The following is a 20,639-nucleotide window of genomic DNA, read 5'->3' as shown; positions in this document are numbered from 1 at the left end:
TAGCTGTGTCTCCTGGCACCCTTGTAGCCCTTCATGTAGTCTATGTGGAGCTGTGTCTCCTGGCACCCTTGTAGCCCTTCATGTAGTCTATGTGGAGCTGTGTCTCCTGGCACCCTTGTAGCCCTTCATGTAGTCTATGTGGAGCTGTGTCTCCTGGCACCCTTGTAGCCCTTCATGTAGTCTGTGTAGCTGTGTCTCCTGGCACCCTTGTAGCCCTTCATGTAGTCCATGTGTAGCTGTGTCTCCTGGCACCCTTGTAGCCCTTCATGTAGTCCATGTGTAGCTGTGTCTCCTGGCACCCTTGTAGCCCTTCATATAGTCTAGGACGTCAGGCCAAGATCATGGACTGACGGCTACAGTTTTGTGCTTGCCAATAACTGTAGCCGGGATCAGGCAGAATATATTAATTTAGGTCGTGTCTGCATCGCTGAACAGCCCTCAAGCAAAATGAAATCAAAATACAACTGTATAATACACTACAAGCTTCGCATCTTAAGACGGGTTGAGCTGAGTCAGTGTAACAAGGGCCTCGTAGCCTGGTGGATAGCGCGCAGGACTCGTAATTCTGTGGCGCGGGTTCGATTCCCGCACGAGGCAGAAACAAATGGGCAAAGTTTCTTTCACCCTGAATGCCCCTGTTACCTAGCAGTAAATAGGTACCTGGGAGTTAGTCAGCTGTCACGGGCTGCTTCCTGGGGGTGGAGGCCTGGTCGAGGACCGGGCCGCGGGGACACTAAAAAACCCCGAAATCATCTCAAGATAACCTCAAGATATAACACGTCTAATTTGACCGTCTCGTGGAAATGCCTTCGCGACGGTGCGGGGAAAAACACATTCTGACGCGGATATTGGGATTCCGCTCATCCGCCGTGGCTTCAGGGGTTTTGTACATTAGGAAACTCAAGAAATCATCATTAAAGTTTACCCTTCTTAAAGTTAGCCGCGTCTAACAGCCTGGTTGATCAGTCCAGCAACCAGGAGGCCTGGTCGACGACCGGGCCGCGGGGACACTAAGCCCCGGAAGCACCTCAAGGTAGGTAGGTAAGGTAGGTACCCACAGTGAACCGCCTACACTGGACCGTGTAAGCGGACTTGTAGGAAAAAATCCATGGAGTGTTATCTTCCTGAGGTTATCTTGAGATGATTTCGGGGCTTAGCGTCCCCGCGGCCCGGTCCTCGACCAGGCCTCCTTTTTGTTACACATCCCCCAGGAAACAGCCCGTAGCAGCTGTCTAACTCCCAGGCACCTATTTACTGCTAGGTGAACAAGGGCATCAGGGTGAAATAAACTCTGGCCCATTTGTTTCAGCTTCCGCCGGGGATCGAACCCGGAACCTTGTGACTACGAATACCGAGCGCTGTCCACTCAGCCGTCAGGCCCCTTTACGAGATGTAAAGATGTTTATGCCATCTTGAGGTTATCTTGAGATGATTTCGGGGCTTTAGTGTCCCCGCGGCCCGGTCCTCGACCAGGCCTCCACCCCCAGGAAGCAGCCCGTGACAGCTGACTAACACCCAGGTACCTATTTTACTGCTAGGTAACAGGTGCATAGGGTGAAATAAACTCTGCCCACTGTTTCTCGCCGGCGCCCGGGATCGAATCCGGGACCACAGGATTACAAGTCCAGTGTGCTGTCCGCTCGGCCGACCGGCTCCCAGCCATTGGAGATGTCTTGGATCAATCGGATCAATATCCATTGCTCTTTGTTAATCACTTGTAAATGGTTAAGTATATGCCATATTGTGATGACGTCCAGTATGTTAAGGCTTGTTAGCCTCGTTGCGGGTGTTTTAATAATTAATACTTGAGGTTCATTTGGTTATAGGGGCAGCTCTTGTCCCCTCGTCCAGATCCATGCTGCTGTAATGATCTGGGGCTCAGATCATTAGTTCTCCCTTCTCCCCTCCTTTCCTTCTCCCTCTCCTCATGGAGGAACTTCCTCCATGGCTCAGGCCACCTACCATAGGCAAGTGAGTCCACTAACAGTTCAAGGAGCCTCAGTATTTAAATGCCAATTCATTCAAGCATCTGGACTCTCTCTCACCGGCTGACACATGAAGTCGTATTGCCCACAGTTGTGTGTGTGGGGGGGGGGGGGTATTTGGGAACCTGTACACTGCTAGAGTGCTTGGTCTGAACATCACTCTATGTGCACTCTCCCCACTCCGCGTGCACTCCTGCCCCCCCCCGCCCCCCCCCCCCCCCCCCACCGCCCGGGATCACTGGCGCGTAAAAGTGTAAATATGATATTTTAGGCGCCGGCAAATTCTCTGTTTACATCAGGAAGTGAATTGTGAGGACCGGTGATGGCCGCTTTCCTCCTCCTGTGTATTCACCTGTTTGTATTCACCTGTTTGTGCTAGCGGGAGTTGTGCTCTGGCTCTTTGGTCCCGCCTCTCAACTGTCAATGTACTTATTATTATTTTCTTCTTCTCACATACACACACGCGCGCCCATGAAGCAGCCCGTAGCAGCTGTCTAACTCCCAGGTACTTATTTACATCAGGGTGAAAGAAACTGCCCATTTGTTTCCACCTCCACCAGGGATCGATCCTTGGCCCACAGGACTACGTATCCAGCGTGCTGTCCACTCAGCTATCAGGCGCCCTTTGTACTCACCTGTGTGTGCTCAACTGCTTGTGCCTGATCCCTCTCTCCCCCCCATTCCCTCTTGTTTTATTGTATTCATTGTGAGCATTTCTTTTTCCACTCTGTCAATCCCTCCTGAGTATTTTATACGTCCCTGTTATGTCTCCTCTCTCTCTATCTCATCTTTTTTGACGTCAGATGGAATTTTTTCCATCTTCGTAGGACAACCCTTTCAATTCCGGGACGAGTCAACGTCTAAAGTTCAGGGGCCAGATTCACGAAAGCAGTTACGCAAACACTTACGAACCTGTACATCTTTTCTCAATCTTTGGCGGCTTTGTTTACAATTATTAAACAGTTAATGAGCTCGGAAGCACCAGGAGGCTGTTTATAACAATAACAACAGTTGATTGGCCAGTTTTCATGCTTGTAAACTGTTTAATAAATGTAACCAAAGCCGTCAATGATTGAGGAAAGATGTACACGTTCGTAAGTGCTTGCGTAAGTGCTTTCGTGAATCTGGCCCCAGACCCTTTTCAAGTTTCCTTTCTTTATGTAATGGGGCGTCCATGATGGAGCGACATATTCTGAGACCAGTCTCGTGTAGGCGTTGTACAGTGCTGTAAATACCTCCATATTTACGTTCCAGAATGTTTTACAAACTTTTGCTAGTTAGGTTTGGTGTTGAAGTCCTCTGCCAGGTAATTTGTTCTAGTCATTACAGGGAGGTAGTTTCCCTTCATTGTGTACCGTCCTTTGGCTCCTATTTTCACCTGGTCCCATCTCCATCACCTTGCATTTGCTGCTGTTGACATCCAGGGGTCATTTCTCGGACCAACTTTGTAGTTTAAATCATCTTGGAGAGTCGTACAATCGTACGGAGATTAGCATACAAGACTCAACTATGTGTAGTTAAGCCATTAACATAACCGAAAAATAGCGAGAGTGCCAGCAGCGATCCTTGAGGTACTCCGCTTGTCACCCAAAGCTTGTCTGACTTCTCGTCCTTCACTGTGGCGCTCTTACTTCTGTCTGTTAGGTAATTCCTTACCCCCAAGTCAGTTCTTGTCCACTTCTCCTGTATCTCAATTGTGTGTAGTAATCTCTCATGAGCTACTGTATCAAAGGCTTTTGGGCAGTCCAGAAATATGCAATCTGCCCAACCTTCTCTGTTTGGCCTTAATGAGTTACTTTATCGTAGAACTTCAATAGCTTCGTCAGGTACAGTTTCCCTCCCCCAAAGCCATGTTGATGTTTGTTTACAAACCTTAAGGTATGTAAACAAACATGTTTGTTCACATAAACATGTTTGTAAACATGTATGTAAACATGTTTGTTTACATACTTCTCTCCAGGTGTGTAACTAGCCTTGTCCTTATTATTCTTTAAAGGTACGTTGCATGGAGTGCGTGTCATTAATACTGATATGTAGTTAAATGTCTATTTTCTATCTTCTTGTAAATTGGTAGCACATTTGCCTTCTTCCAGAAGTTGGGCAATTCTCCCTTTGTAAATGACTCGTTAAAAATCAATGCTAGAGGTTAGCTGAGGGGCTGTGTAACTTCTTTTAACATCCATGGCAATACGTTGTCTGGCCCAATAGCTTTAGTTTTGTCTTAGTGCTGCTAGTTGGTTCCTTACTGCCTCTGCTGTTACCTCAATAATTAACTTTAACTTCTCGTGCAGGGGTAGCTCCTTTTTTATCACTGGCTGGAGCTGTTTAGGCTCGGTTGTGAACACTCCATGGAAACTGGCTTTGAGTTTTTCACACATTTCCTTATCATTTCCGGTATATTAACCTCCTCTTTTTCATAACCAAGTAATTGGTTTCGCAGTCTCATATTTGACTATGTAGGAGTAGTGGCTGTCTCTTTGCTTTAGACAATATAATGTTCATAGTGTTTTTCGGACAATCTTCATATATTTATGTATTTCAAGACTAAACCACACACCAGAAGATGAGGAAGGGAAGGGAATTATCACGGAAAAGCGCCAAACCATTACGACTATATAGCACTGGGAAGGGGTAAGGATAAGGATTTGGGATGGGACGGGGGGAAGGAATGGTGCCCAACCACTTGTGTGGACGGTCGGGGATTGAACGCCGACCTGGATGAAGCGAGACCGTCGCTCTACCGTCCAGCCCAAGTGGTTGGGAGACGACGATGTTTTGCATTGGACTTGACAATGGTCCAAGATGGGCCGAAACGTCTTCGTCTGCTCATCTTCTGGTGTGTAGTGTGGTCATCATGTCTTCAGCCTCGTTATTGTGACTCATCGTCTGCATATCTATGTATTTGTTCCTTGTCATGGTGCGTCTATTCCGGGTTTCTTCTGTCCATTGACCTCTGTACTTCTTCCACTCCCTCCTGCTTTTGGTCTCGTGTCTACCCCCCAGATCTTTCTTCTTGATTACTGAAGGATTTTCATCTCCCAACTGGTACCTTGTGTTTGGCCTCCTGCTCACTACATCTATCTTCATAACTTTACACTTGCTCCAGTCAAACTCTAGTAGCCATTTTTGTTATCATTCCTTCAGTTTGTCTAGGTCATCTTGTAGTCTCATGCTGTCCTCTGTCATAATCCATCTCATAATTTTAGCGTCATAAGCAAACGTTGAGAGGATGAGACTATGCCCGCTGGATTATTTACGTATAACAAAAATAGGATAGGTCCGAGTACAGAACCCTGTGGGACTCCGCTCGTGACATCACGTCAGTTTGGGGTCTCACCCCCTCACAGTAACTTACTGTTTTCTATGGCCTAGGTACTCCCTTATCCACTACATATTCTTGCCTGTTTCTCCAACTTGTGCACCAGCCTCTTATGGTGCTGGTGCATGGGGGTTCAAGACGCTAGTGCTCTCTAGAGTGGAGTACTGCTGCACAATGACAGCCCCTTTCAAAGCTGGAGAAATTGCTGACCTGGAGAGCGTGCAGAGATCCTTTACTGCTAGAATCCACTCGGTAAAACATCTAAATTACTGGGACCGACTAAAGAGCCTAAATCTGTACTCCCTTGAGCGCAGGCGGGAGAGATACATAATAATTTACACGTGGAAAATAATTGAGGGGCTGGTCCCAAACCTGCACACAGAAATAACACCACATGAGACCAGAAGGCATGGCAGGATGTGCAGAATACCCCCGTTGAAAAGCAGAGGTGCAACAGGTACTCAGAGAGAGAACTCTATCAACATCAGAGGCCCGAGACTGTTCAACACGCTTCCACTACACATAAGGGACATAACTGGCCGACCCCTCAGTGTTCAAGAGAGAACTATCAACATCAGAGGCCCGAGACTGTTCAACACGCTTCCACTACACATAAGGGACATAACTGGCCGACCCCTCACAGTGTTCAAGAGAGAACTATCAACATCAGAGGCCCGAGACTGTTCAACACGCTTCCACTACACATAAGGGACATAACTGGCCGACCCCTCACAGTGTTCAAGAGAGAACTATCAACATCAGAGGCCCGAGACTGTTCAACACGCTTCCACTACACATAAGGGACATAACTGGCCGACCCCTCACAGTGTTCAAGAGAGAACTATCAACATCAGAGGCCCGAGACTGTTCAACACGCTTCCACTACACATAAGGGACATAACTGGCCGACCCCTCACAGTGTTCAAGAGAGAACTATCAACATCAGAGGCCCGAGACTGTTCAACACGCTTCCACTACACATAAGGGACATAACTGGCCGACCCCTCACAGTGTTCGAGAGAGAACTATCAACATCAGAGGCCCGAGACTGTTCAACACGCTTCCACTACACATAAGGGACATAACTGGCCGACCCCTCACAGTGTTCAAGAGAGAACTATCAACATCAGAGGCCCGAGACTGTTCAACACGCTTCCACTACACATAAGGGACATAACTGGCCGACCCCTCACAGTGTTCAAGAGAGAACTATCAACATCAGAGGCCCGAGACTGTTCAACACGCTTCCACTACACATAAGGGACATAACTGGCCGACCCCTCACAGTGTTCAAGAGAGAACTATCAACATCAGAGGCCCGAAACTGTTCAACACGCTTCCACTACACATAAGGGACATAACTGGCCGACCCCTCACAGTGTTCAAGAGAGAACTATCAACATCAGTGGCCCGAGACTGTTCAACACGCTTCCACTACACATAAGGGACATAACTGGCCGACCCCTCACAGTGTTCAAGAGAGAACTATCAACATCAGAGGCCCGAGACTGTTCAACACGCTTCCACTACACATAAGGGACATAACTGGCCGACCCCTCACAGTGTTCAAGAGAGAACTATCAACATCAGAGGCCCGAGACTGTTCAACACGCTTCCACTACACATAAGGGGCATAACTGGCCGACCCCTCACAGTGTTCAAGAGAGAACTATCAACATCAGAGGCCCGAGACTGTTCAACACGCTTCCACTACACATAAGGGGCATAACTGACCGACCCCTCACAGTGTTCAAGAGAGAACTATCAACGTCAGAGGCCCGAGACTGTTCAACACGCTTCCACTACACATAAGGGGCATAACTGACCGACCCCTCACAGTGTTCAAGAGAGAAGTTGATAACCAGGCTGTGACTCATACGTTTGGCTGCGAGCAGCCGCGTCCAACAGCCTGTTGACCAGACCAGCAACTAGGAGGCCTGGTCGAGGACCGGGCCGCGGAGACGCTAAGCCCTGGAATCAAGGTAATCACAGGGTAAGGTAAGCGGGGAGTGCTATCACATGGAGCGAGGGGTTGTGGTTGTTGTTGATTCGCTACCTGTAACAAAGAGTTGCAAGTAGCACGGGCTATGGTGAGCCCGTGGGGTTGTGGTGTTGTGGCCAGCCAGTGTGGCGGACGCAGAAGCCCCACCAGATAATATAGCAGGTATCTTACCACGAAGTCCCACAATAAAGGCTTTGAAGCTTCCCGTAGCGCATGAGCTGGAACTTATCCTCGTTAAACACCATATTATTTTCTGTAGCCCATAGAAAGACCTGATCTACATCTGATTGGAGGTTTGTCGTGTCCTCTATGTTGCCTACTCTCATGAAGATCCTAGTGTCATCTGCAAAGGATGATACAGTGCTATAGGTTGTGTTCTTGTCTATGTCCGATATGAGGATGAGAAAAAGTACTGGAGCAAGCACAGTACCCTGGGGGGACTGAGCTCTTCACGGTTGATGGGCTGGATTTTATTTTGTTGACTATTACACATTGGGTTCTGTTAGTCAGGAAATTGTAGATCCATCTGCCTATTTTTCCGGTAATTCCTTTTGAACGCATTTTATGTGCAATAACACCATGGTCACATTTATCAAAAGCTTTTGCGAAATCTGTGTAAATTACATCGGCGTTTTGTTTCTTCCATAGCATCTAATGCCATATCATAGTGGTCCAGCAACTGCGACAGGCAAGAGCGCCCTGTTCTGAAACCATGTTGTCCGGGGTTATGGAGATGCTCTGATTCCATGTATTTTGTGATCTTAGCACTCTCTCAAAATTTTTTATGATGTGCGATGTTAGTGCTATCGGTCTGTAATTTTTTGCCTCTGCCTTATTTCCTCCTTTATGGAGTGGTGCTATCTCTGCTGTTTTTAGTATGTCAGGGATAACGCCAGTATCTAGGCTTTGTCTCCACAGAATGTGAAGGGCCTGCGATAGTGGTTTTTTACAGTTCTTGATGAATATGGAGTTCCAAGAATCCGGGCCTGGTGCAGAGTGCATAGGCATACTGTTTATGGCTTCTTCAAAATCCAGTGGGGACAGGGTGACGTCTGATGTATGATTTGATGTTGGTATCATATCCATGAAAAATTCATTTGGGTTATCAATCTTTAGTGTGTTTAATGGCTCGCTGAAAACAGAGTCGTACTGCTTCCTCAGTAACTCGCTCATTTCTTTGTTGTCATCTGTGAAAGTTCCATCTCCCTTTCGCAGGGGCCCGATACTAGATGTGGTTTTTTATCTTGATTTTGCATAGGAAAAAAAATATTTCGGATTTCTCTCTATTTCACTGATGGCCTTTTGCTCTCTTTGCCTCTCCTGGGTTTTGTATGATTCTTGTAGCTTGAGTTCAATTGTTTCTATTTCTCTACCCAACCTTCTTCGCCGTTCTTGAGATAGGGTGCGACTCTCAAGTTGCTCCGCGATTCGTTTTCTTCACCTATACAGGGAACGACGTTCCCGTTCCAATCTGCATCTCTTTCTCTTTTTTCTTAGGGGTATGCGGTTTGAACATATTTCTAGTGCTACTGAGCTTATTTTTTCCAGGCACTGGTTCAGGTTTGTATTTCCTAGCTGTTCTAACCAGTTTATTTCTGTGAAGTCCTGGTTTATTTGCTCCCAGTTTATCCGTTTATTATTGAAGTTGAATTTGCTGAAATCTCCTCCACCGGGAATCTGGACTGGTTTTGAAGGTCCATTCCCCATGGTTGTCAGAACTTCAATAAAGTTGTGATCTAAGTAACAGGTATTTGTAATCATTATGTGGCTTGTGAGGGGGACCAGGAGTCACATTTTGATAACGAATTAGTGTAGCTGTACCAACGTTTCTGTACACATCATGAAGCCAGGGTTGGGACATAACCCTTGGGCCCGGGTTCTGGAAGACGTTGGGTTCTCGAGAACTATGTAGTCAATATGTAATCCAGACTACTGTTTACATAGTGCTTTATTGTAACTATGTGTAGCATCGTACATACTTAGATGTAATGAACAATCAGGGAGCCGGTCGGCCGAGTCGACAGCACGCTGGACTTGTGATCCAGTGGTCCCGGGTTCGATCCCGGGCGCCGCAGAGAAACAATGGGCAGAGTTTCTTTCACCGTATGCCCCTGTTACCTAGCAGTAAAATAGGTACCTGGGTGTTAGTCAGCTGTCACGGGCTGCTTCCTGGGGATGGATGCCTGGTCGAGGACCGGGCCGCGGGGACACTAAAGCCCCGAAATCATCTCATCTCAAGATAATTAGATAGAATTTGTTACTATTCACTTTATAGAGTCCGGAAAAAAATCCTTGGCCTAGTATAGTACATATATGTACTATAGATAACGTGCATTAGGCCTAGGAAGGTTAGGTTAGGGTAAGTTTTGTGTGCAACATCTTCAACATCAGTAGCAATGACCTTTGTACTTCGCAACATCAGTACAATACCTTTGCACTGATGTAATATGTTTACTGGGAATGATATTTGTTAATATAGAATATTAGCAGAGACGTTGTGATTCAACTTAAGAAATGTTGTGTTGTGTTGCAGGAGGTGTTGAGCCAGACGGTTGTGTTGCGTCTGCCTGACGTAGTGAAGCTGTCCCGTGCTGGCGAGGGGTGTGGGGGCGTGCACGAGCTCCGCCACCTCCTCCTCCTGGTGCTGGGCTGTGCTGTACAGTCCTCCAGGAAGGAGGACATCATCGACAACATCAAGAAGCTCGACCTCAACACCCAGCACTCCATCGTCGAGTGTATCAAGGAGGTGAGTACTCGACCTTGTGTACATGCAGGCGAGGAGTCGCAGTACCGTGGCTGGTGTGTGTTGACCACACCACACGCTAGAAGGTGAAGGGACGACCATGTTTCCGTCCGTCCTGGACCATTCTTAAGTCCAAGAATGACTTGAGAATGGTCCAGCATGGACCGAAACACACTAGAAAATGAAGGGACGACGACGTTTCGGTCCGTCCTGGACCATTCTTAAGTCCAAGAATGACTTGAGAATGGTCCAGCATGGACCGAAACACACTAGAAAATGAAGGGACGACGACGTTTCGGTCCGTCCTGGACCATTCCTAAGTCCAAGAATGACTTGAGAATGGTCCAGCATGGACCGAAACACACTAGAAAATGAAGGGACGACGACGTTTCGGTCCGTCCTGGACCATTCTCAAGTCCAAGAATGACTTGAGAATGGTCCAGCATGGACCGAAACACACTAGAAAATGAAGGGACGACGATGTTTCCGTCCGTCCTGGACCATTCTTAAGTCCAAGAATGACTTGAGAATGGTCCAGCATGGACCGAAACACACTAGAAAATGAAGGGACGACGACGTTTCGGTCCGTCCTGGACCATTCTCAAGTCGGCAATGTTGACTTTATCCAAGTGTCAGTGTTTGGACTCACTAAGTTTGCATTCACTTCATGCAAAGGATACCTGATCAACCAGGCTGTGACTCATACGTCAGCCTGCGAGCAGCCGCGTCCAACAGCCTGGTTGACCAGTCCAGCAACCAGGAGGCCTGGTCGACGACCGGGCCGCGGGGACGTTGAGCCCCGGAAATTACCTCAAGGTTAGGCTTAGACCGTTTTACTACACCGTTATCTGACCGTTGTGGCAACAGGAGAGGCCTCGGGTTGGTTGTCTCTCTCTCTAACATGTCTCCTTGCTCCTGCAAGGAGACATGTTAGCGACATATTTCGTATTATCCTCCTATTTGTGATAATGTGATATACTAACCTTGCAACGCATCTAAATAATGCCCCATATACACGGAATACAACACAAATAAACAATTAAACGGAGTTGCTGTATTTTACCGCAAATTGCAATTCAAAAGTTGAAATTCAATACGTAATTAAGGGGCCTGGGAGTAATTAGTGATGACAACGTGGGCGCGGAGCGGGTGTGGGTATCGACCCAACTTCCACTCTATCGAGTCCCGGTTCGTATCTCCCTCAAGGAACGCTGCGTTGGTTATTAATTCTGATACTGCAATTACTGGAGGGGATTACTGTTACCTCCGGCTGGTCGTGAGGCTCTTAATTAGCACATCCCAGCAGAGCACATCCCAGCAGAGCACATCCCAGCAGAGCACATCCCAGCAGAGCACATCCCAGCAGAGCACATCCCAGCAGAGTACATCCCAGCAGAGTACATCCCAGCAGAGTACATCCCAGCAGAGTACATCCCAGCAGAGCACATCCCAGCAGAGTACATCCCAGCAGAGTACATCCCAGCAGAGTACATCCCAGCAGAGTACATCCCAGCAGAGTACATCCCAGCAGAGTACATCCCAGCAGAGTACATCACAGCAGAGCACATCCCAGCAGAGCACATCCCAGCAGAGCACATCCCAGCAGAGCACATCCCAGCAGAGCACATCCCAGCAGAGTACATCCCAGCAGAGCACATCCCAGCAGAGTACATCCCAGCAGAGTACATCCCAGCAGAGCACATCCCAGCAGAGCACATCCCAGCAGAGCACATCCCAGCAGAGCACATCCCAGCAGAGTACATCCCAGCAGAGTACATCCCAGCAGAGTACATCCCAGCAGAGCACATCCCAGCAGAGTACATCCCAGCAGAGCACATCACAGCACATCCCAGCAGAGTACATCCCAGCAGAGTACATCCCAGCAGAGTACATCACAGCAGAGTACATCACAGCATAGTGTTATGATCCCAGGTAGCCGAAAAACGAGTCTCCCCTTTGAGAATTATTCTATCAAGCCTTACCTGACTAGGAGGTCGGAGATATACAGACATGAAGATTCATATGTAAAAATAATTGGGTAAATTTTACAGAGTTTACGAATATGGGCAGTGAATAAGAAAATAGATAAATGACTGGTTATGAGATGTGGATAATTTGCTGGAGGGGTGTGAGGCTCGCTTCTGGAGGGCTTTGACCCTCACTTGAGTACCAGACATCGTGAGGGGAGGCTGTGCTCCAATTGAGTTCCTGTTGGAGAGGATCCCCTGTTGGATATTCCTTCAAGAGAAAGGAAGTGTGCAGACGTTCCAGCTGTGGAATCGAGCTGGGAATGTGAGGTCTCAAGTCCTGGACGGCGAGAAGAGTTTGTTAAGCCGCCCAGAGACATTATCGTGGGCCGTGGGAGCGCCCTGATCAGACTCCGTCAGAGGGAGAGCACCCTCGACTAGACAATCTGTGGTAAGCACGATTTTAAGTCAGTTTATAGTGATTACTTATAGTTGGTCGTGTGCCCAGCGACAGTAGCGAATGTTTATTGATAAGTTAGACATGTTTTGGTAAGGCACAAAGCCTTAATAAGAGGACAGAGATGAGAGAGACAGCTGGAGGGACGAGCAGCGCGTCCTGTCCCGTCGACCGGCTGGAGCCAACTGACTGACTGGCGGGGAGGACCCTCCCAGAGTGAGGACCGCCTGGCCGAGCATGGACCAGCCCAAACGGGGGAGTCCACTTTCACAGTATGTAGAGAGCAGATAGATGTTGGAGGCAAACATATTGTGTGGATTATTTCGTTTGTGTTTAAGGGCAAACATTTTTATTGGCGTGTCAATGGGTTGCAGGTTTGTCTTTGGAAGAAGTTGCTGAGAACTTCGAAGCCAGCACAGAGGGAGTAGTTGATGAGACTCCAAGGTAGTGGAAAGTACTGAGCTCTGTGGGAGAGCAGCCATACAGTGAGGAAGAGAACCTCAAGCTGTGAGAAGAGGAGTAATGGAATGAAGTTTTACAAGTTTTTGTGATACCAATGGTGAAGCACCATTGTTGCTAAAGGAAGACTTCATGGTGTAGCAGCCAGGAGCACTGTGGAGGACCCTGGTAGATAAACCCTGAAGAACCTGAAGATGTCAGGGTAGTGAACTTCCAGATGTGGACGGGGAGTTCTGGTTGATTACTTGTAGGGAGTTGGTAGAGTGTTTGGTTGTCATTAGCTTGCAAGACGCAGTGAAAGGTGAGTGATAGTTTGCCATTTTTGTGCCAAGGAGTACTTATACTGAAGTATAGAGTTACAGTCGTAGGCTGGATTACCAACAGAGACATGTGTATGTGCTTGGTCCAGTAAATGTATTCAAATTTGCTGGTGTTTGCCCTTGTCCTAGTGAGGCTTCCCAGGAAGTTGGTAAGAAGGAGAGAGAGAGAAAGAACCAAGAACCACAGCTGTGGACAGGGTAGAACGGAAAAATCAATAAGATAAAGGGGATTGAGGAGATAATCTCACATAAGGAGAGAGTGGGGAGTCACAGCGGCTCGAGTGGGTGTGTGCACGTGACAACGAGGCTAAATATTGGAGCTGCATCAACTAAGCGTGTGACGTTGAGCCCCTCTCCAAGAGCCAGAAGCGCCCAGGGTGATCTCCTAGTAAAGTATTAGCACTCTACAGAGTTTTGGGTTGGGTTGTCCATAAAGAAGGATCAATGACGACACCCAACCACAACCATATAATAAGAGCACATCCCAGCAGACCACATCACCACAGAGCACATCACAGCAGAGCACATCACAGCAGAGCACATCCCAGCAGAGCACATCCCAGCAGAGCACATCCCAGCAGAGCACATCCCAGCAGAGTACATCCCAGCAGAGTACATCCCAGCAGAGTACATCACAGCAGAGCACATCACAGCAGAGCACATCACAGCAGAGCACATCCCAGCAGAGCACATCCCAGCAGAGCACATCCCAGCAGAGCACATCACAGCAGAGCACATCACAGCAGAGCACATCACAGCAGAGTACATCCCAGCAGAGCACATCCCAGCAGAGTACATCCCAGCAGAGCACATCCCAGCAGAGTACATCCCAGCAGAGTACATCCCAGTAGAGCACACCACAGTAGAGCACATCCCAGCAGAGCACATCACAGCAGAGTACATCACAAAGCACATCCCAACAGAGTACATCACAAAGTACATCCCAGCAGAGTACATCCCAGCAGAGCACATCACAGCAGGTACCAGGATGAACCAAGGTACAGAACCAGGTACCAGCAAAGCACATCACAGCAGGTACCAGGATGAACCAAGGTACAGAACCAGGTACCAGCAAAGCACATCACAGCAGAGCACATCCCAGCAGAGCACATCCCAGCAGAGCACATCACAGCAGAGCACATCCCAGCAGAGCACATCCCAGCAGAGCACATCCCAGCAGAGCACATCACAGCAGGTACCAGGATGAACCAAGGTACAGAACCAGGTACCAGCAAAGCACATCACAGCAGAGTACATCCCAGCAGAGCACATCCCAGCAGAGCACATCCCAGCAGAGCACATCCCAGCAGAGCACATCCCAGCAGAGCACATCCCAGCAGAGCACAATATATCTCATAACAGAGAAAATCACAGCAGAGTACATTACATTGCACCACAGCAGAGGCGCTCTGTCAGTGAGTCTACTCACCTAGTTGTGCTTGAGGGGGTTGAGCTCTGGCTCTTTGGTCCCGCCTCTCAACTGTCAATCAACAGGTGTACAGGTTCCTGAGCCTACTGGGCTCTATCATATCTACATTATAAACTGTGTATGGAGTCAGCCTCCACCACATCACTGCCTAATACATTCCACTTGTTAACTACTCCCACACTGAAGGATCTTTCTAACGCCTCTGTGACTCATGTGGGTACTCAGTCTCCACCTGTGTCCCCTTGTTCGTGTACCACCAGTGTTAAATAATCCATCCTTGTCCACCCTGTCAATTCTCCTGAGAATCTTGTATGTGGTGATCATGTCTCCCCAGCTCTTCTGTCTTCCAGCGATGTGAGGTGCGGTTCACGCAGCCTTTCCTCATAACTCATGCCTCTTATTTCTGGGACTGGGAATGTGTGTGTGTGTGGGGTGTGTGTGTGTGTGTGTGTGTGTGTGTGTGTGTGTGTGTGTGTGTGTGTGTGTGTGTGTGTGTGGTGTGTGTGTGTGTGGTGTGTGTGTGTGTGTGTGTGTGTGTGTGTGTGTGTGTGTGTGTGTGTGGTGTGTGTGTGTGTGTGTGTGTGTGTGTGTGTGTGTGTGTGTGTGTGTGTGTGTGTGTGTGCGCGCGCGCGCGCGTGTGATTGCTTAACTACAAGAGGCTTCTAGTCCTCTTACAAGAGGTACTCCCTAAGATGGATCATTCAGAATAATATCATTTAATATTGATAGTCTCTATTTAATCAACAAATGTGCATTGATCTAATGTTAACACGTTTGAGTCAAATAACGGTGCCTCGAACGCGCCCCATTCTTTTTACCGCTGTTGTCCTCTGCACTCTCGTGGCCACTGTAAGGGGGTTCCACAAACGCCTTGTAATAAATGACATATCATGTACGTCGTCTAAGGTCAATAATATCTCATAAAGCGCCTGGATAGTTGTGAAAGTTACAGTCCGAGGCTAGTTCCCGCCACTATCCAGGCCTCACGTCACTATCCAGGTCTCACGTCTGCTCTAGTATACATTGTTTAAAAACAACTGTCGTGTCAGCGTGTGTTGGACGTTAAACATGTGTGGGGTAATGCGTCGCTCGCTGTCAAATGCACAGCCCAGTAGGCTCAGGAACCTGTACACCAGTTGATTGACAGTTGAGAGGCGGGACCAAAGAGCCAGAGCTCAACCCCCCGCAAGTACAACTAAGCGAGTACAAATAGGTGGGTGAGTACAGGTATTTGTAAATGTTTAATATTTAACATGCAGGTACATATCACCAGTAATTTGTATTTACAATTCACATATAACATTATATCAGGAAATCAACCTGGGAATAACTAACCATAGATCAGAGAACTTTTGAGATTCTGTGACAAATTCTCGCTCAATCAACAGATTACAGAACCAACTAGGAACGAAAACACACTAGACTTGTTATTCACAAACAATGATGAACTAATCAGAGACATCACAATCTCAGATACTTCATACTCAGACCATAAGCTCATTGAAGTGCGAACTAGCATAAATAACGGTAGTAGGTCTAAGAGACCCAACAAGCGAGAAGGAATATTCAATCAATTCAATTTCAACAATAAGAGGATTGACTGGGAACAAATAAATGTAGACCTTGCAACCATTCAATGGGAGACGGTCTTAAGCGACAAAACTCCCACACAGGGAATAGCTCAACTGACAGCTGAAGCTTACAAGGTCTGCTTGAAGCACGTGCCTGTGAGGAGGGGCAGAAAGAGGACCACTCTAGAAAGAGAACGGAGACGACTGTACAGGAGAAGGAAAAAAATAACGGAAATGCTTCGGCAGACACAACTATCACAAGCAAATAAAATAAGCATAAGCAGGGAGATTGAGGAAATAGAACAAACGTTGAAGCGATCATATGAGTCTGAGGAAATGGAATTGGAACAGAAAGTTATACAAGAGATAAAGAAAAATCCAAAATATTTTTTTCATATGTGGAAAATCAAAATAAACCTCGACCAGTTATTGGATCTTTACTTACAACTGAAGGTTCGTCCACAGAGAATGATAAAGAAATTAGTGAAATCCTAAAAGAACAGTATGAGCACAACCACCTTCACCCCCCGCCGCCGCCACCACCCACCACCACCACCACCACCACCACCACCACCCACCACCACCCTCCATCCACCACCACCCCACCCCCCACCACCACCACCACCCCACCCCCCACCACCACCACCACCACCCCCACCACCACACACATGATGAACCTAGTGCCAATATAACCAAGTGCGGAGAGCGTTATAATTGCATCACAGGAGAGAGGCACCCCCCCCCCCCCACCGCCCTCTGCTGGCGCGCGCCAGAATAAAACAATAAACAAAAGTTTTGACCCCAGTAAGGTCATAACCGGTATAAAATATATCTCAAATAAACATATCCACAAAGGCCGTGCTGAAGGTTCGAACCTACGTCCGAGAGGATCCCAGACGCGCCTTAATTGTGAAATTGAAATAGTTTTCCCCTCTTTAAGTAGTCATAATATGCAGACATTTTGCCCACTACTGCGTCGTATTTTTGACGTATGCCTCCCCTAGCAAGGCCAAACTGATGTACATTTACTAAAAATCACAACGGCTGGAAAAATTGACGTGATGTCCCGTTTTCTATCCTTGGGTTCGCGGTTGGGTTAGGTTCGGGCAATTTAGTACATCAGTTTATTGACGACGTGAACGCTAGCGAGGACGCGGGCTGGTCGACGACCAGAACAGTCGACCTATAGCCCGTCCTCCTCAGGTCTCCCAACCTCCAGAAAACGGTCAATTTAAAGTGGTCTCCCCTAACCTACCAGAGGACCCAAAACAGAAAACGGTCAATTTAAAGTGGTCTCCCCTAACCTACCAGAGGACCGAAAACAGAAAACGGTCAATTTAAAGTGGTCTCCCCTAACCTACCAGAGGACCCAAAACAGAAAACGGTCAATTTAAAGTGGTCTCCCCTAACCTACCAGAGGACCCAAAACAGAAAACGGGACAGTACGTCACTTTCGCCAGCCGCTTCCATTTTCTAGTATGACGATTTCTGGCCGTATGTAACGCCTACGAGCGAAAAGCGACGCTCTTTGTAGGATGACAGGCTGTAGGAGGACAGGCTGTAGGAGGACAGGCTGTAGGAGGACAGGCTGTAGGAAGACAGGCTGTAGGAGGACAGGCTGTAGAAGGACAGGCTGTAGGAGGACAGGCTGTAGGAGGACAGGCTGTAGAAGGACAGGCTGTAGAAGGACAGGTTGTAGGAGGACAGGCTGTAGGAGGACAGTCTGTAGTAGGACAGGCTGTAGGAGGACAGGCAGTAGGAGGACAGGCTGTAGGAGGACAGGCTGTAGGAGGACAGGCTGTAGGGGGACAGGCTGTAGGGGGACAGGCTGTAGGAGTACAGGCTGTAGGAGTACAGGCTGTAGGAGGACAGGCTGTAGGAGGACAGGCTGTAGGAGGACAGGCTGTAGAAGGACAGGCTGTAGGAGGACAGGCTGTAGGAGGACAGGCTGTAGGAGGACAGGTTGTAGGAGGACAGGCTGTAGGAGGACAGGCTGTAGGAGGACAGGTTGTAGGAGGACAGGCTGTAGGAGGACAGACTGTAGGAGGACAGGCAGTAGGAGGACAGGCAGTAGGAGGACAGGCTGTAGAAGGACAGGCTGTAGGAGGACAGGCTGTAGGAGGACAGGCTGTAGGAGGACAGGCTGTAGGAGGACAGGTTGTAGGAGGACAGGCTGTAGGAGGACAGGCTGTAGGAGGACAGGCTGTAGGAGGACAGGCTGTAGGAGGACAGGTTGTAGGAGGACAGGCTGTAGGAGGACAGGCTGTAGGAGGACAGGTTGACCAGACGCGCGCGCGCACGCGCTACACATGGGAACAAGAATTTGTACACAGATATATTGCATTAATCCCTCAGGCATTGGCAACATCAACGTTATCATTGCCAGACTAATTGGCGCCATAAATATTTAAATTAAAAATCTATAAATGTATATTGAATAAAAGAAAATGTAAAATACCAGAGGGAAGGGGAGGGGAACTATGAGGGGAAAGCGCCAAGCCATTACTATATAGCACTGGGAAGGGGTCAGGATTGTGTGGACGGTCGGGGGATTGAACGCCGACCTGCATGAAGCGAGACCGGCGCTCTACCGTCCAGCCCAAGAGGTTGATAATTAAAAATATGATAAAGAGTGTTGAATATATTTTATTTAGTTCAGACTATGAGTATTATAGAAGCTTGGAGAAGGCCTGTTGGCTTATACGAGGCAGTTTGTTTTTATCCACTCAATCATTCAAATATATGTCTAACTTACACTTGAAACAATCCAGTGATCCCAATTCTATTGTTATCCGGTAATTTAGTTCATAAATCAACAACAGTTATATAACGTTGCGCAGTAGAATAACAACATACTGGAGCGAAAGGTACGGAAGGAAATGCTGAAAAGAACTAGTGAGGAGTAGAGGTGCCATAGGCACAATCAGAGAACACTGTCTGAACATCAGAGGTCTAGAGAAGAGCAGAGGTGCCATAGGCACAATCAGAGAACACTGAACATCAGAGGTCCAGTGAGGAGTAGAGGTGCCATAGGCACAATCAGAGAACACTGTCTGAACATCAGAGGTCCAGTGAGGAGTAGAGGTGCCATAGGCACAATCAGAGAACACTGTCTGAACATCAGAGGTCCAGTGAAGAGTAGAGGTGCCATAGGCACAATCAGAGAACACTGTCTGAACATCAGAGGTCCAGTGAAGAGTAGAGGTGCCATAGGCACAATCAGAGAACACTGTCTGAACATCAGAGGTCCAGTGAGGAGTAGAGGTGCCATAGGCACAATCAGAGAACACTGTCTGAACATCAGAGGTCTAGAGAAGAGCAGAGGTGCCATAGGCACAATCAGAGAACACTGTCTGAACATCAGAAGTCCAGTGAGGAGTAGAGGTGCCATAGGCACAATCAGAGAACACTGTCTGAACATCAGAGGTCCAGTGAGGAGTAGAGGTGCCATAGGCACAATCAGAGAACACTGTCTGAACATCAGAGGTCCAGTGAAGAGTAGAGGTGCCATAGGCACAATCAGAGAACACTGTCTGAACATCAGAGGTCCAGTGAGGAGTAGAGGTGCCATAGGCACAATCAGAGAACACTGTCTGAACATCAGAGGTCCAGTGAGGAGTAGAGGTGCCATAGGCACAATCAGAGAACACTGTCTGAACATCAGAGGTCCAGTGAGGAGTAGAGGTGCCATAGGCACAATCAGAGAACACTGTCTGAACATCAGAGGTACAGTGAAGAGTAGAGGCGCCATAGGCACAATCAGAGAACACTGTCTGAACATCAGAGGTCCAGTGAGGAGTAGAGGTGCCATAGGCACAATCAGAGAACACTGTCTGAACATCAGAGGTCCAGTGAGGAGTAGAGGTGCCATAGGCACAATCAGAGAACACTGTCTGAACATCAGAGGTCCACAGCTGTTCAACACCCTTCCAGCAAGCATTAGAAATATTACTGGAACAAAGGTGGATGTATTCAAGAGGCACTTAGACAAGTTCTTGCAGAAGTGCCGGACCAACCGGGCTGTGGTGGATATGTGGGCCTGCAGGCCGCTCCAAGCAACAGCCTGGTGGACCAAGTTATCAGCAAGACGACTCACGTAGAATTACTATAGGAGCTACTGTAAGAAACTCAGCCCATGTGTTTCCGCCTCCATCGGGGATAGAACCCGGAACCTCAGGACTACGAATACCGAGCGCTGCTCAATCAGCCGTCAGGCTCCCCTTACCTTACGGACCTTGTTACCTTATAATGGTTTCGGGGCTTAGCCTCCCCGCGGCCCGGTCATCGCGAAGGCCTCCTTGTTGCTGGTTTCAGCGGTGGTTCGGCGGTATTATACAATACATTGTATAACAAAGTATTGCTGTATGTCATCACTAGATAAATTATT

General features: G+C 48.0%; 1 protein-coding gene across 1 annotated transcript in view; it reads left to right on the top strand.

Moving 5' to 3' along the window:
- Window positions 1–803: 803 nt before the first annotated feature.
- The window catches only part of LOC123760269 (girdin), a 167,659-nt gene continuing 147,823 nt past the window's right edge, over window positions 804–20,639 (top strand). Inside the window, exons 1-2 of the mRNA XM_069338200.1 lie at window positions 804–935; window positions 9,840–10,052. Of these exons, the coding sequence (XP_069194301.1) occupies window positions 804–935; window positions 9,840–10,052 (345 nt within the window). The remainder of the gene's footprint in view (window positions 936–9,839; window positions 10,053–20,639) is intronic.

Source organism: Procambarus clarkii, chromosome 39, assembly GCF_040958095.1.
Source record: "Procambarus clarkii isolate CNS0578487 chromosome 39, FALCON_Pclarkii_2.0, whole genome shotgun sequence".
Taxonomy (NCBI): domain Eukaryota; kingdom Metazoa; phylum Arthropoda; class Malacostraca; order Decapoda; family Cambaridae; genus Procambarus; species Procambarus clarkii.
The sequence above is the reverse complement of the archived record's forward strand: the minus strand, read 5'-3'. Positions and strand labels throughout refer to the sequence as shown.